Here is a 15,101-nt window from a genome sequence, read left to right on the forward strand (position 1 = left end):
AATATATATCATTTTAATGTATTGTATCAACTATATGGTAAAGTTATTAAAGTTAAGACCCACTATAAAGAAGTGTTCAGATAGATTCAGTCTGTAATTTGATTTCAATATGCCCATTCTACCGATTCATGACAGTTGTATTATTTTAATAGCTTTCGACCTAAGTCCACAGCTCTGTTTATTCTCCTAACCTGTTTACAAGACAATAGAGATTATCTCTTTAAATTTAACCGTGACAGCTGACTAACCACGTGACGTGGTCCATTGTCTTTTATTCGCATTACAATCAAATGTAACAATCGACCTTGTATCTTACTCGTCGTCATCAGTGGTGGCTGGCCGCACCTGTAGATGAACATACCCTGTAACACAGAACAGAACAGAACAGAACAGAACAGAGGGTTACGTGCCCTGAATGCTTATGTTTGCCAAGTACTTTACTCCAGTGATACATGGTGACCTGACATGACCCCTATTGAGAGATAGGAAGGACAAGAATGTGTATACCGGATAAAGCTTCGCTGTAAATTACAGCACAATTAGCAGAGAGGTAATAACCGTGTTGACAACAGTCATCCAGTACTAGTAGAAAAAACATGGCACACAACGACCTGTTATTGTATGATATAGAGTACTCGTTTTACTCACAAAGAGTAAGTGTTCCATTTTTTTGTTAATTTTGCATAAACTGTTCGGAATTTTAGTTTTGTTTTGCCAACGACCCCACTTTGATTGTACTCTAGTTTGACCATTGCCCCTTAGGGGGCATCGGATCGATATCATGGAAGTTTGTATGTTGTTTTGTAGACGTCTGTCGGTGTTATATCTGCTTGCATACCGTGGGTCATACAACATACAACTGCAAGCTGTATTGGGTGCAGTATCATATTTGAAGGCAATGAGTGGGTGTTCGGAGCTGAAAAAATGCCTTTCTGGTTAGGGTATTTGTTTAAAATAAATTGTTGATAAACCACTATATGTAAGGACGATATATTCATAGAGTACGCTCAAGGTGCCCTTTGCCTCTGTCACCATGATAACTGACAATCAAGGCCTCTAAATCTTACAAGTTTAACTCTTTACTGTTCATCAATTACTGTACATAGTACACTGTGCATTGAATTTTTGCTAATGTTTATTCAGAACATCAATGCTTGCGTCGTCCCTAGATATTCATTTTTGGAAACATTCATAGACGGGTCACATATTCCAAAGCCTTCGTCATATAAGGTTGTCTGTAACAGAATAAGATTAAACGAAAAAACTGTAGATGTCTCCGATCGTCTATGAATCGTGTATTGTATACGCCCCAAAATGGTTTATATGCGAGTATGCATGGAAACAGTTCATTGGTGTGTTTAGGGACCCATTTTACATGTAGTGCGAGGCTGCTGTTCAGTTGAACTCGTGACAGATAGTAACCAATATGTTAATACATCCTCAGACAAGTCTGGTGGTAGCTCTACGTGCTTATGTAGTATTGTATGTATCGTATGTATTGTAGGTACTGTAGCAGCTCACAATACAGTCTATGAATACATGATACTGACAATGTTCAAAACAGCTGGACATAAAACGCTAGCAATTTACTTATCGTCGTATCAAGGTCAAAGGTGCCATCTATATCGTGTCTGTCTTTCAGTGAAAGTAGAGTCGTGTCCTACATACATTCTTCAGTAGTTAACCTTTGACCTTTGATATATTCTGAACCCAACATGCTGGCTTGATTAGTCAAATGATCACTGGGTGTTAGAGGGCGCTAACACACATGGTGTTGTGAAAGTGATTTAGACAACATTGAACACATATTTTGTTCTGCAACATTATGAGAAATATTTATTTTGGCACATGACGGTAACATGACGACCATACAGTGTTTCAGAAATCATTTTTCTACAAGTTAAAAGTTTCTACATTTTATTACAAAATCAAAATTTGCAGTTTCCAAGTATATTCTTTTTTAGTAAAATTAATCGTTGCATTTTAGGGGAGCGATTATGCAATAAACGCATATACCTGTTGCTACTCTGTAATTCTTCATTGTCTCGTCAGGTAAGGATGGCGTTAGCTGCCAAAAGGTTGAGCTATCGTAAATATCATATTAGGTATGGACAATTCGAACACATAACACCTTGGTATATGCGCATTAACCCACTTGGAAAGGTTCCCGTACTAGTTGACGATAACACGGTTGTTACTGACTCAGAAAGAATCATTCAATACCTGGATGACATCTTCCCTGACAGTAAGTAATTTGATTTGTGAATACAATATTTCTCTGTAAACATTCTGACAAGAGTATAGAGTGGTGTGGTGTGGTAAGGTGTGGTGTGGTGTGGTGTGGTAAGGTGTGGTGTGGTGTGGTGTGGTGCGGTGCGGTGCGGTGCGGTGTGTGGTGTGGTGTAGTGCGGTGCGGTGCGGTGCGGTGTGTGGTGTGGTGTGGTGTGAAGTGGTGTGATGGGATGCAGTTTTGTGTAGTGGTGCAGTGTAATGATGGGTGTACACACACGAAATCAAGCACATACATACATACATACATACATACATACATACATACATACATACATACATACATACATACATACATACATCTACATTATTGTATATCAACTAAAGACTGATACAAGCTGCTCGGATCCCTTCTTCATTGATATTAAATGTTTTTTGTCACACCTTTATATAGCTATCAGACTTACCCCCGATGAATCAACACACAAAGGACGTCGCTGCAAATATTTCAAGAAACTTTGTTCAAAAATCGACTCTGAAGTACTAACAACAAGTGTTCCTTTGCTACAACAAATATCCGGTTCCGAACACGTCATATCCGCTTTTGCACCCAATGTGATGAAGGAAAGTAGGAAAGGTACAGTGAGTATGACGAATTATAGAATCTGAAGTTATACAGCTTTGTTAGACTAATTAAATCCGTGAATTAATATCCTTCGATTTTTTTTGCACCCGTGATCAATTTTGTGATCAATGATGATGATGATGATGATGATGATGATGATGATGATGATGATGATGATGATGATGGTGGTGGTGGTGGTGGTGGTGGTGGTGGTGGTGGTGGTGGTGGTGGTGGTGATGGTGGTGGTGGTGGTGGTGGTGGTGATGATGATGATGATGATGATGATGATGATGATGGTGATGGTGGTGGTGGTGGTGGTGGTGGTGGTGGTGGTGATGATGATGATGATGATGATGATAATGAGGAGGAGGAGGAAAGGGAGGATCGTTATCATCATCATCATCATCATCATCATCATCATCATCAGCAGCAGCAGCAGCAGCATTATCAGCATCATCATAATCATCATCATCATCATCATCAATGATTTCATTCTCCAACCCATTACAGTATTCCGTGACGTCATACCAGCTAAATGTGAAGAGTATGCAAAGGCGCATCCTGATTTGAAAGAGGCTTACCAGAAAAAGAGTGAATGGGGGAGCAAGTACACCCTTGACCCGGATGTTGACGAGTTACAGATGATGTTACATTTGACAGATGACGTCATGAGTAAATTGGAAATAGAAATTGAAAGAAATTATGAAAATTGCATGGAAGGTAAAGAGTATGAAAATGAATTTAATACAGTAATTTTGAGATGGAATATGTATTCATATAGGTCGATTGTACAATTTACTACAAAATGACGAAATTGGAGGGAGGGAGGAAGAAAGGAGAGTGAAGTAGGAAAGCTCAGAGATACTTGATTTGATAACGAGTGTGTATTAATACAAAATATATGGACAGACAGAATTAATTGATTGTTGATTGATTGATTGATTGATTGATTGATTGATTGATTGATTGATTGGGTCGGTCGGTCAGTCGGTTGTTCGTTTGGGTAGTTGGTTGGTTGGTTGGTTGGTTATTTGTTTGTTTGTTTGTTTGTTTGTTTGTTTGTTTGTTTGTTTGTTTGTTAGTTAGTTTGTTTGTTTGATTGGTCGATCGGTCGATCGACTAAGTGACTTGTTCACTGGCTGACAGACAGACAGACAGACAGACAGACAGACAGACAGACAGACAACAGGACTGCCTGACTGACTGACTGACTGACTGACTGACTGACTAGCCGATTGACTAATCGAGCTGACAAATGACAAATCCAAGGCAACTTTTTTGCATTATTATTTAAATTTTCACATTTTTCTCTTGCAAGGTGAAATACAGTGGCTGTGTGGGGAGAATTTCACCTCAGCTGATATTTATTGGTCAGTGACATTGTATCGTCTCGAGCAGCTCGGTTTGGAGAAGCGATATTGGGCTGATGGAAAACGCCCTCGTGTGGAGGAATACTACAAACAAGTCAAAAATGACAAGAACTTCATAAAATCCAAACCATCTCTATTTGTAGTCCTAATAGACATGGTCAAACCTAAGTTACCATGGATACTTGCCATTGTAGCCACTGCAGTAGTAGGATTCGGTGTAGGATATGCACTGACGAAAGGCAAAGGTGGAAACGTCATAACCCATCTCCAACCATTTCCTCTGTCGGTCAATGATGTAATTTGGGTTTGGAAGGACTAAAACCATCAAAACTGTTAACCTCTTCAGTGCCAAAACGTTCCGCCAAAAATTATCTTCAGTTAATCCCCACCAAAAATTGTCGTCTGAGTTAAATTTTCTGTAAATTGTTTGGCTAATCTCGGCCATATTTAAGACGACAACAATATTATTGATCTTTCTTGCTTAATTAATTTGAAAACCTTGCTGAAAAAAATAACAACATTTACAAAAAGGGAACTTTTAAAATAATGAAACTAGACAGTATTTACTGAAGCGATTAAGTATGGTACGTCGTACATGCATATGTGTCATATGGACAAAAGGGTTCTAAGTTGAAATCATGAATCACAACAGAAGAAATTCGCAACTTATGTACTCAAAAATTGACATTTTTATAGTTTGTTTTTTTTTATTTTGGGAATATTTATAGATAGTAGGTTTCGGGGAGAGCAAAGATTAATATTGGATGTTATGCCATTGGATAAAATCAACAGAAGAAGAACCAGTATATTGTTGATAACGTCAGAGACAACCAGTAGTAGAACACCATAGATTCGAGGAAAGGGGTATTTTTAAATCGAACAGATATTTAGGCTTTGTACCATGTTTGCTGACTAAGATTGGTACATGTGTATTTAATTTCAAGTAGAAAAGATTAGAAGGTGTTTGAGTAGCAGAATTGCTCCTAGAAATGACGTCAGTGAACTTTCATCGTCACTTATCATGTATAGAATTTTGATTCATAAAAAAAAACAATTTTATTCTGTACCACCCAAGATGATGTGGCTGGATTTAGTGATGACTGTTGAAGAACTTTAATCATATATTACTATCGGGAAAAGACTTGAATTTCTGTAGTCAAAGTCAATTTAGGGGTCAAAGAATCTAATCATTTCTACTTTTCATGCAGCGTGTCATATGAGAACAAGGTAATGTCGACACGAGCTCGCTATGATTATCTTTCCCTATGGCTAAAATTGTAAACTTACGTATAAATGTATACTTTCACATTCCCTTTGTCATTTGAAGGTTGATGACTTGTAACATTCATTTATATATGTAAATCATAATAAAACTAACTTACTTGTTTTCCTTGACCTTAAGGTGCTAAGCTAGCTGATATAGTTGTTACTGGGACAAACAAGTAGTCTCCAAGAAGTTGTAACTCGATTGTATCTACTTTACACTTTCAATCTCATTCACACCAACACAGTCACATATAACAGATCTGGCATCAATCGAACGATATGGGGAATTAATTGAGTTCGTACACGGTCTACTTCTAAGTCAAGATTACAGGCTCAGACCCTGGCTCAGACCTTAGACTTGTTTTAGCAGTTTCCAACTTAAGTATAGACTGTCAACAGTCGTCTTCACTTTTTTTTGTAATTTATCTTTAATACTTTTGTTGCCGCTGACATTAATAGAATTAAAACATAGTGTGTGCTGAAAGTTCATGAAGTCAAAACAGACGCTAGATTATATTTTATGTGTTCGAATCCTCAGTGAGTAGCGCGTGTTCTGTTTGTACGTGCATTGTGCATGCTGACTATTAGATTACATGTCATAGGTTATGTATTCCCACACAATTAGTATTTAAATAACACATTTCAGAAAGTTTTTTTAGGAATACGACAAAATATAATCTGCGTCTGAATACAGATTAATCTGCGTCTGAATACAGACTAACTTAAGTAGTCAAATATAGTTTATGTCTAGAGCCACTAGTCAAGAATGAAATTTGATCATTTAAAATTCACAACTATTCACAAACTAGCATTCTTCAATGAAATTGGCCAATCACAGCCGCGGTTTATCACATCTAAAATCGATTGACCCGAGTTGACCTCAATTAAGTACCCAATATTGTTAGGATACGTATGTATCATAGACACTAAGTGATAAAACTTAGAGTTGAAGTGGTCTGGCTCTACTGTGCACTGACCTGACCTGATATAGGTCATACTGGGTTGTCATGGCCAGACATGGTCTGAATAGAACTTTAACGTTGAATGTGTACAAGCATGTATACCGACATTACAAGTTTCAAATTTTGAAATGTACATACTGACAACGAAGTGTCCCGCGGTACAATATCAAAATGTCATCTATTTCTACCATGACTACCTAAACAATGTTAACGACGAGATTCCGTGGAGGTAGAAATATTACCTCCATGATATTTCCACATTTGAATACATAACTTATAGTTTATGCATTATCACATAAAACTTCCAATCTATATTGATTTTGGTATATGTATCCAGGTGTACAGAAATAACGTTACACTTCCTAAAGAAATGGACCAGCTGTTCACCATACTGTAAATGGATGATGGACAGATGGTTATGTATACCGATGGCTGTCCGCGGTACACTTTACCATCTGTGTGGGACAATACTATGAAGTTGCACATGCGTAAACAACGTGACTTCACATCCCTGGAGAAGTTGAAAGCTACCCCCAAGTATTTTATTGCAGTATAAATTTTGAATTTATTTGTTGTATAAATTTTGAATGTATTTGTAACTATTCACCTGCACAGATCAGTCTTTATCATGAAATGTTTTCGTGTTTTAACTGTAGGATAATCCTAAAATATATTTGTGTTTGTTTATTGGCCAATATTCGTGTCTCTATTAATGTATACATACGTGCCGATTTCAATATCTACTTCGCTCTGCTGTGTTCCATTATATTAAGGAACTTTAAAAAGGTGGGTTTGCATGCCCTGTATTAGCATACGTGTCGTCACATGGTCGTTTTCAATAGTCTACACAAGCGAAGTGCTAATCGGGGTCACAGCCAGGACAAGTAACACTGATATATTAGTATTCTGGGCTGTTGTTGACTTCATTTCAGCACTTTCAGCAAATCAACCTGTACACCCGTTCTATGCAATCACTACTGTGAAGCCAGAAATAACTGCTACAATGGCCGATTTGATACTTTATCAGTATGACTTGTCCTTCTACAGTCAGATTGTAAGTAATTTTGTCCTTATTATTCTCTCTTTTTGCAATTTTAGCAGACTAAAAGACAGATACTTGAAATAAGTTTGTGACTACACCCATTTATGAGGTGTTGATCTAACATTACCGTAGACCTGTGTGTCGCTCCCCTGAGTATAAAATCACACATGTTCCATTGTTTCTAGGTCACTGCATTCTAGACAAACCCATGGTTTCTGGTTTGTATTCCTCAATGTAATTCATAATTCAAACTCATCGGATCGCTCAATATACTAACTTTTTGGACATTGTGGAATGCTGGCACGTTTTATTGAACTAACTAAAAAAGGCTCATGATATCATTGTATTGAAATGATACTGCAATAGTAGGCCATTTTAACATTATGGTATGAGCAATAGTACATATTGATGACATTTGGGTATTTACAAGAATCGTTAGTCTAAGACTAAAATTGACCACCACAGTTTACGACCATACCCCATTTTCAAATTCCTTTCTTTAAGACGGACAGAGTATACAGGTAAACCATTGTTTAAACGTTTGCGTGGGTACAATGTACCACAGTCCATCAATCGCGATAGACTGTGATTGTATATTTATGGGTCGCAAACGAATTACTCTTAACGTACACCCCCCCCCCCCCGAATGTTACGTCAACCATTATCAGAATATGCATAGATGACATGTGATATTTGCCACGGCTGGTGGATTGTATGTATTCATTATTTTAGTTCTGCACAGCAACAGAATATTGAAGTTCTTATTTATAGGACATCTTTCAAACAATCACCTTTTGTGTAACTAAGTTTATTGTGTACGTGGATGCAGCTGACCATGACAATATGAAGCGATTCTTTACCCCGTTCACCTTAATCAGAACCTATTCAACAGAAGCGCAGATTAAGGACATCATATACTTTTTTGATATCATTTACATTATGTTCAAAATTTGCGTGATGTTACATGAATACATGCATGGTGTACATATCTCTACTAACAGATTGCAACGCTTGGTAACATCACATGATCATGATCTGAACACACCTAGTTATCGTCCTGTATAGTAAAAGCAACCCTTTTACTGTTCTTGTTGTTTCCTTTTTGTGTTTATGTAGAAGTTAAGAGTTTTTTTCTGTGTTATAATTCTATACAGTATTCAAATCGATGCTTGTAATATCAGCTGACATTCCTGTGATTTTACCATTGTGATATGTATGACCAGTTCAACAATAAAAACCAGTGTTTGTCTGCTTGTCTGACCCGACGTGACCTTTAGAATTATCATGTTAAAAGTGAATACGGGTGGTGTGTTTTTGTCCAATAGAATGATGGATACTTGTCAACCAGGTATCTTTAATGACGCTGGTATAATGACTCCCTCCGTAGAAACAGACAAAATACATGGGAGTGTCAATTTCACGTGGCATAGTTTAGAAGTAGAAATTGACTATGGGTCAAATGGTGATAATAAAATAGTCGACCGATTTTGTTTCGATAGAAATTGTCAGCCCATTCGAGAAAACGGAAAGGCTCTGCTATAAAACTATTCATTGTGAAAATCTTGTATGCATACTATCAGCTGTGTTTTTTTAAAAACAACAAACAACTGTGCCATGTCTGGCTATCTGACCCTCAGAACTACTAAATTGAATTATTATTTTTTTTAAATCGAATATTGATCATCGATTACAGCAAGCAATCATAACTGTTTTTAAAAAATCATTTATTTTTAATTGGTACAATTTACCAAATTTAATATTTCCAAATGTGTATGATTATGTTGTTCTCTGCACATGCTAGTAACATTTAGAACTGTAAGCCTAGCTGAACACATTGTCAATTGTATGACCCAAAAACCGAACAGTAGTGTCTTTGTATTCACGGTTCATCACCCTACACAAAAAAGGGGCTGTTTTATTTTATGTGTTGTTAGAAGAATACAACACTGCCGCTGGATGGACGAGTGGGCGTATTTCTTCTCTAACAAAAATTGATGGCACATAGCAATAAAAGTACGGACCAGTCGAGGTCCAAATGTTTTCATGGCTGATTTAGTATGCATTATCCAAATGTCTACCCTGGTCCCCGATGGGTTAAACAGAGCTGTATATGCTAGTGGGTGTATGCATTCATCCAACCTGTACTCATCCACAAATTCTACGCATTCATGATTGTTACCTACTGCTCATTCATCATCTGTGTATGAATGAAATACCTAGCCTCGATGACCAGCCTTGATTGCACATAGACCAATTTGCAATTGCCTTTTTAAAAACAAACACTTTAAGACTATTTCGTATCTCCCCTTCAATATCATCGATTTGAACTCTTCTTTGACACAAGAACGTTCGTGTCTTGCAGTCTGAAAAAAGACAACTTTTAAATCAGGCTGGAAATCAATGTCAAATGTTAGTATTCCATACTTTGTTTCGACCCAGTTCAGTATGGTTTTATAGCTCTAAAATCTACCATCTGATTCAGTACATGTATTTCGGAGTTTCAAAAAATCAAGATATTATTTTGCCGTCGCATTTTGAATCTCATTTGTTATCAGTTGGGTGAAATTGTCATACTTAGATCTGTTGTTATAAGATGGAAATGTAAATTGATATGTTGATGTAGACTAATGCCGTCAGTTCTTTTGATAATGTACATACCGAGTATAATTGAGAGATTAAGATAATATATTAGATCAACGATATAGTTACATCATTGGTAATCGTGATCATCACTTAATGTGGTTTGTACTACTTTTATAAATTTTATAAATTGGCACTTGCATATGTGAAAGAACTGGCTTCTAACATTATGATAGTAAAGGTGTTATTGTTAATCACTTAAAGGTACGGTCTGGGTTTGCTGAGAAGAATCTGTCATACAAGAATAGGGATGTTGATCTTCCAGACTTGGACCAACTTGCACCCTCCTTTGTGAAATTGAACCCGAAATGCCAGGTTCCAGTGCTTGAACATGGAGAAAGCGTAATTCCCGAGTCATTGGAGATTCTAAAATACATCGATGAAACCTTCCCAGATAGTAAGTCATATTTCATTAATTTTGAAAAGGTATAGGTGTGGTGTGGTGTGGTGTGGTGCGTGGTGTGGTGTGGTGTGGTGTGGTGTGGTGTGGTGTGGTGTGGTGTGTGTTTTGGTGTATTGTGGTTGCCTTGGGTTGGGTTGGGTTGGGTGTGGTGTGGTTTGGTGTGTGGTGTGCTGTGTGGTGTGGTGTGGTGTGGTGTGGTGTGGTGTGGTGTGGTGTATCGTTGTTGCGTTGCGTTGGGTTGGGTTAAGGTTAGTTGAGTTGAGTTGAGTTGAGTTGAGTTGAGTTGAGTTGATGAGTGTAAGTGTGTGATTTACTACGATTTCTGTTTACTTGGTTTGGTCTGATGGCGTGACTTGAATTAATCTTGCCTAGTCTGGTATGTTCTGGTCTGGTCTGGCTTTGTCGGCTTGTGCTTGAATTGGTCTGGTTTGGCTTCCCTTGGCTTGGCTTGGCTTGGCTTGGCTTAGTTTGGCTTCCCTTGGCTTGGCTTGGGTTGGGTTCTACGAAATTGAATGGTATGACATGAAAGTCACACATACAACATTGCATAATTGACTGATAGATTATCCTCCCATTATATGATTATTAATTATCCTAACGAAGACAATTATTCGTTTATAAAGCCAAGAAGCTGTGTCCTGATACAGAGAGTGAAGAAGGTGAACGTTGTGCCATGTTTCAAGAAATGGCTGACTATTTCGCTCCTTTCAAGATTTTAATCGATGTTCCTTGGTATCCTGATGTCTCTGAAACAACTGATTCCAGTGCCAACAGAAAGAAAACCATGGCACAATGTCTATTGAAATGTAAGTAATGGATTATGTTATAACGTTAGTAAACGATTGAGAGAACTAGGAACGCCTATAATGCAATTCAAAAGAGTCTTCATACTTGGTACTGGTTTTCTGTTTCACTCTAATTCGTTATTCTAATTTTATCGTTTTTTTCTGGCATTTGCTGTGTTTTCATTGTCCCTCAATATTACACTCTTCTACTTCTACCTATAGACTGTTGGTAGTGGCTTTTTCGCATTTTCTTCATCTTGCCCCTATAAAATCGCGCATTTGGCATTCAACATTTCAAGAAAATTAAAAAAAATTATCTCAAAATATCATAAAAGCACGAGCGACTGCAGACAGCCCAGTGAAAACCATCATGATGGTGATATGAATGCCGCGAAATGACGGATTCTAGACTATATGAGTAGCAAAATATATGTCACTGTGCTACATCTATATCTTTACCAGTGATCAGAGAAGAAGTGCCGAAACGATGTGACAAACTCTCGGAGGAGAACCCAGATCTCAAAGATGCGTACATGGAGAAAAAGGCAGAGGCAGAAAGCTTGCCAGAAGAGCCAGACTCTGAAGAACTGAAGAAGCACTTGGTTCACTTTGGAGATGTGATGGTGAAATTAGAACGTGAACTGGAACGAGTGGAGGAGGAATTCGAGAAACAAGTAGCTAAAGAAGAAGAGGAAGAAAAGGAGAAAGATGGCGAGAAGAAACCTGAGCCATTTTGGTGGTTTCAAAGAAAGGAAAAGAAGGGTAATAATTTATTTGTTGAATTTAGGGTTTTATTGAATAATTCTGTCTGGGAGACGGGAGAGAGAGAGAGAGAGAGAGAGAGAGAGAGAGAGAGAGAGAGAGAGAGAGAGAGAGAGAGAGAGAGAGAGAGAGAGAGAGAGAGAGAGAGAGAGAGAGAGAGAGAGAGAGAGAGAGAGAGAGAGAGAGAGAGAGAGAGAGAGAGAGAGAGAGAGAGAGAGAGAGAGAGAGAGAGAGAGATTCACGAATTATCCTAGAATCAATGTTGATGTTTTCAACTATATAGAAATTTAGAACCAATCAAAACGATTTCGTCGTCTTGGTGGTAAAAGATTCTTACCCGGACTCAACATCAAAGTGGACGCGTTTCAACAGAAGTTGCAACCTATCGGATCATACATGACACTTATAATTAAAATATCAACTATAATTTTTGACAACTCAGATCAAGTTCAGCGCTAGCCACTGATGTGTGTAATAACATAACATTTCATACGAGATGGTGCACTCATTGACTTCGCAACTTTTCTTTCTTTTTAGAATGCCCAAAATGGCTGTGTGGTGACAACTACAATGTCGCCGACATTTATTGGTCAGTTATTCTGTACCATTTGGAAGAAGCCGGACTTGCTGGTCGTTTTTGGGCAAATGGAAAGCATCCCCACGTGGCAGCTTACTACGAACGTGTAAAAGACCGTAGTAGTTACAAGAAAGCATTGCCGCCATGGAGCGCATTGTTCTTCCAAGCACTAAAATACAGCTGTACCATACTGTAATGTTGTAACGAGATATGCAATGCCATATCAGTATCACGTTTATACCTCAGGGTGGATAGTCCCCCATAATGTGTGTACGGTAGTGGCATATTGACCCCCAAGCATATTTTCTTTATGCAGTAAATGATTCGGAAGTAGATCTCACTGAAATAAACTGTGAATTTTGATATTCGAAACAAGATCTCAGTTACAATAAATTAGTATCTGTAAACTTAGTAACAATAAAAAATATGTATAATTTAGGAATAATAAATTGGATGTACTAACAAATAACATGTAGATCTTCTCATCGACTTTTATTTGACCATAACAAATGAAAGCAGATATTGCTGTCTTAACATTTACGCTACTGTAGTTTGTTGTTATATATATAATAGGCTCTGTAGATTTGTAGAGTTTGTGATTTATAAGATTATTTACCCAGCCAAGTAATGTTATTTACTACAGAATATGTTATCGATAAATGATTTTGTGCCGTATCTAGCCAACATACTTGCAACAATTACCTAGATCAGAGTATTATCATTTAGATGTAACGATAGTGTGAAAAATGACATGACAATGAAAACGAGTTTAGCGAAGCCAAGTATTGTGTAAGATATTTCTGATTTTGTGAAAAGAGAAATGGAAATCTTGAAAGAGTCACCAGTTGTGATAGTGGTTGGTCTTTCCACAGGGAAAGTTCATCATATTTTGGCTCCAAAATAATTCATTATTCATTGTATGTTAGGCATGCAAACTTTAAATTCCGTTCCATTTTATTGCTATGTGGACATACTGTATGTACTTTGGTCCTTACCATAGTATTCATCTCAGACCACTATAGAAAGGTCTGAGATATCATACATAAGCTTGTCAATAACACAAATCCTCATTTACATATATTAGCTGGGTTTCGGACAGAGTTCTTCCACCTGATAAAGGCCATAACCTTTTGTAGTTATTTCTTATAGAGAATGTACATGTTCTTGTCTTTACATAGGGCCCTGAAATATGTATGTATTCCATGTGCCTATCGCTCTGTCTGACTATCTCTCTCTTTTTGTTTCTCATTCTCTCTATGTATCTCTCTGAGTCACACTGCCTCAGCCTCGTCTCTGTATTGCTCTCTATATCTTTGTCTCTGTCTCTGTCTCCCTCCCCCCTCTCCCCCCCCTCCCCCTCTCTCTCTCCCTCCCCCTCCCTCCTTTCCTTGTATGTACTAGAGTTATGTATATATTACACAAATTGCTATCACTGGATGATGGTATGCTTTACTGACAATATTATTTAGTATCTAAGGCAATAATGAATAGACAATAAATAGGATTATTTCAATCCTAAATATATTACCATATAAACTGTGTATATGTGCATACTGTTTCAATGGCTGTATTTCATATTTTCCCAATCCCCAATCAAATAACAAATCAAACTGATACACATCCATGCATACTTATAATTCACACATACACAAAAACCCACCCACATACCCACCCACCCACAGACATATCCACATGCATACACACACATACATAGACACACATACATGCACACACACACGCGCGCATGCACACACACACACACACACACATACACACACACACACACACACACACAGACTTGCGGTGTGTCGTTCTATTCCATATTAAATATACTATATATCTTGCCTTGATATCCTAAGAGAAACAATGTTGATTTGAAATGTCAGGATTGAATTTATTTATCAGGACTGTTTTACTCATTACCTTTGCACTCCTACATACACACACACATACATACATACATACATACATACATACATACATACATACATACATACATACATACATGCATATATACATACATACATACATACATACATACATACATACATACATACATACATGTACATACATACATGCATGCATGCATGCACGCACGCACGCACACACACACACACATACATACACATCCATCCATCCATCCAGCTACACATACAAACCCACATGTATTTCAAGATTAATCATGTCAAATGACATCAAACGTTTATTTCATGAACTACTACACTTGAGTATTTCTTTCAATCGAACATCAAATAAACATGAAGTGCATAAGTAAACCCCAAAAACGTTGTCTACTAGTCTAGATGAATAAACAGGGTAAACAAGAAATAAGTAAAACATACATTTACCCTGTCACAGCAATTCTCTACATTTACCGTCAGAGATTCTCTACATTTACCCTGTCACAGCGATTCTCTACATTTACCCTGTCACAACAATT

General features: G+C 37.5%; 2 protein-coding genes across 2 annotated transcripts; both read left to right on the plus strand.

The window, feature by feature from the left end:
- Positions 1-500: 500 nt before the first annotated feature.
- On the plus strand, positions 501-5,484 carry LOC144437860 (ganglioside-induced differentiation-associated protein 1-like). The gene is made up of 5 exons (XM_078126891.1): positions 501-653; positions 2,053-2,245; positions 2,684-2,866; positions 3,365-3,574; positions 4,173-5,484. The coding sequence occupies exons 1-5, from the start codon at positions 597-599 to the stop codon at positions 4,541-4,543; spliced, it is 1,014 nt and encodes a 337-aa protein (XP_077983017.1). The 5' UTR covers positions 501-596; the 3' UTR covers positions 4,544-5,484.
- Positions 5,485-7,324: 1,840 nt separating this feature from the next.
- On the plus strand, positions 7,325-14,183 carry LOC144437581 (ganglioside-induced differentiation-associated protein 1-like). Its single transcript, XM_078126548.1, has 5 exons — positions 7,325-7,506; positions 10,339-10,531; positions 11,161-11,343; positions 11,785-12,084; positions 12,622-14,183. The coding sequence occupies exons 1-5, from the start codon at positions 7,456-7,458 to the stop codon at positions 12,855-12,857; spliced, it is 963 nt and encodes a 320-aa protein (XP_077982674.1). The 5' UTR covers positions 7,325-7,455; the 3' UTR covers positions 12,858-14,183.
- The last annotated feature ends 918 nt before the right edge of the window (positions 14,184-15,101 follow it).

The sequence above is a fragment of the Glandiceps talaboti genome, chromosome 7 (assembly GCF_964340395.1).
Source record: "Glandiceps talaboti chromosome 7, keGlaTala1.1, whole genome shotgun sequence".
NCBI lineage: Eukaryota > Metazoa > Hemichordata > Enteropneusta > Spengelidae > Glandiceps > Glandiceps talaboti.

Excerpts from the sequence above, each read along its gene's own strand:
- LOC144437860 (XM_078126891.1), top strand. The coding sequence starts at position 597 with ATGGCACACAACGACCTGTTATTGTATGATATAGAGTACTCGTTTTAC. Across the intron at positions 654-2,052 it reads ACTCGTTTTACTCACAAAGA|GTAAGGATGGCGTTAGCTGC; the intron begins GTAAGTGTTCCA and ends TTGTCTCGTCAG. Across the intron at positions 2,246-2,683 it reads GGATGACATCTTCCCTGACA|CTATCAGACTTACCCCCGAT; the intron begins GTAAGTAATTTG and ends ACCTTTATATAG.
- LOC144437581 (XM_078126548.1), top strand. The coding sequence starts at position 7,456 with ATGGCCGATTTGATACTTTATCAGTATGACTTGTCCTTCTACAGTCAG. Across the intron at positions 10,532-11,160 it reads CGATGAAACCTTCCCAGATA|CCAAGAAGCTGTGTCCTGAT; the intron begins GTAAGTCATATT and ends TCGTTTATAAAG. Across the intron at positions 11,344-11,784 it reads GGCACAATGTCTATTGAAAT|TGATCAGAGAAGAAGTGCCG; the intron begins GTAAGTAATGGA and ends TATCTTTACCAG.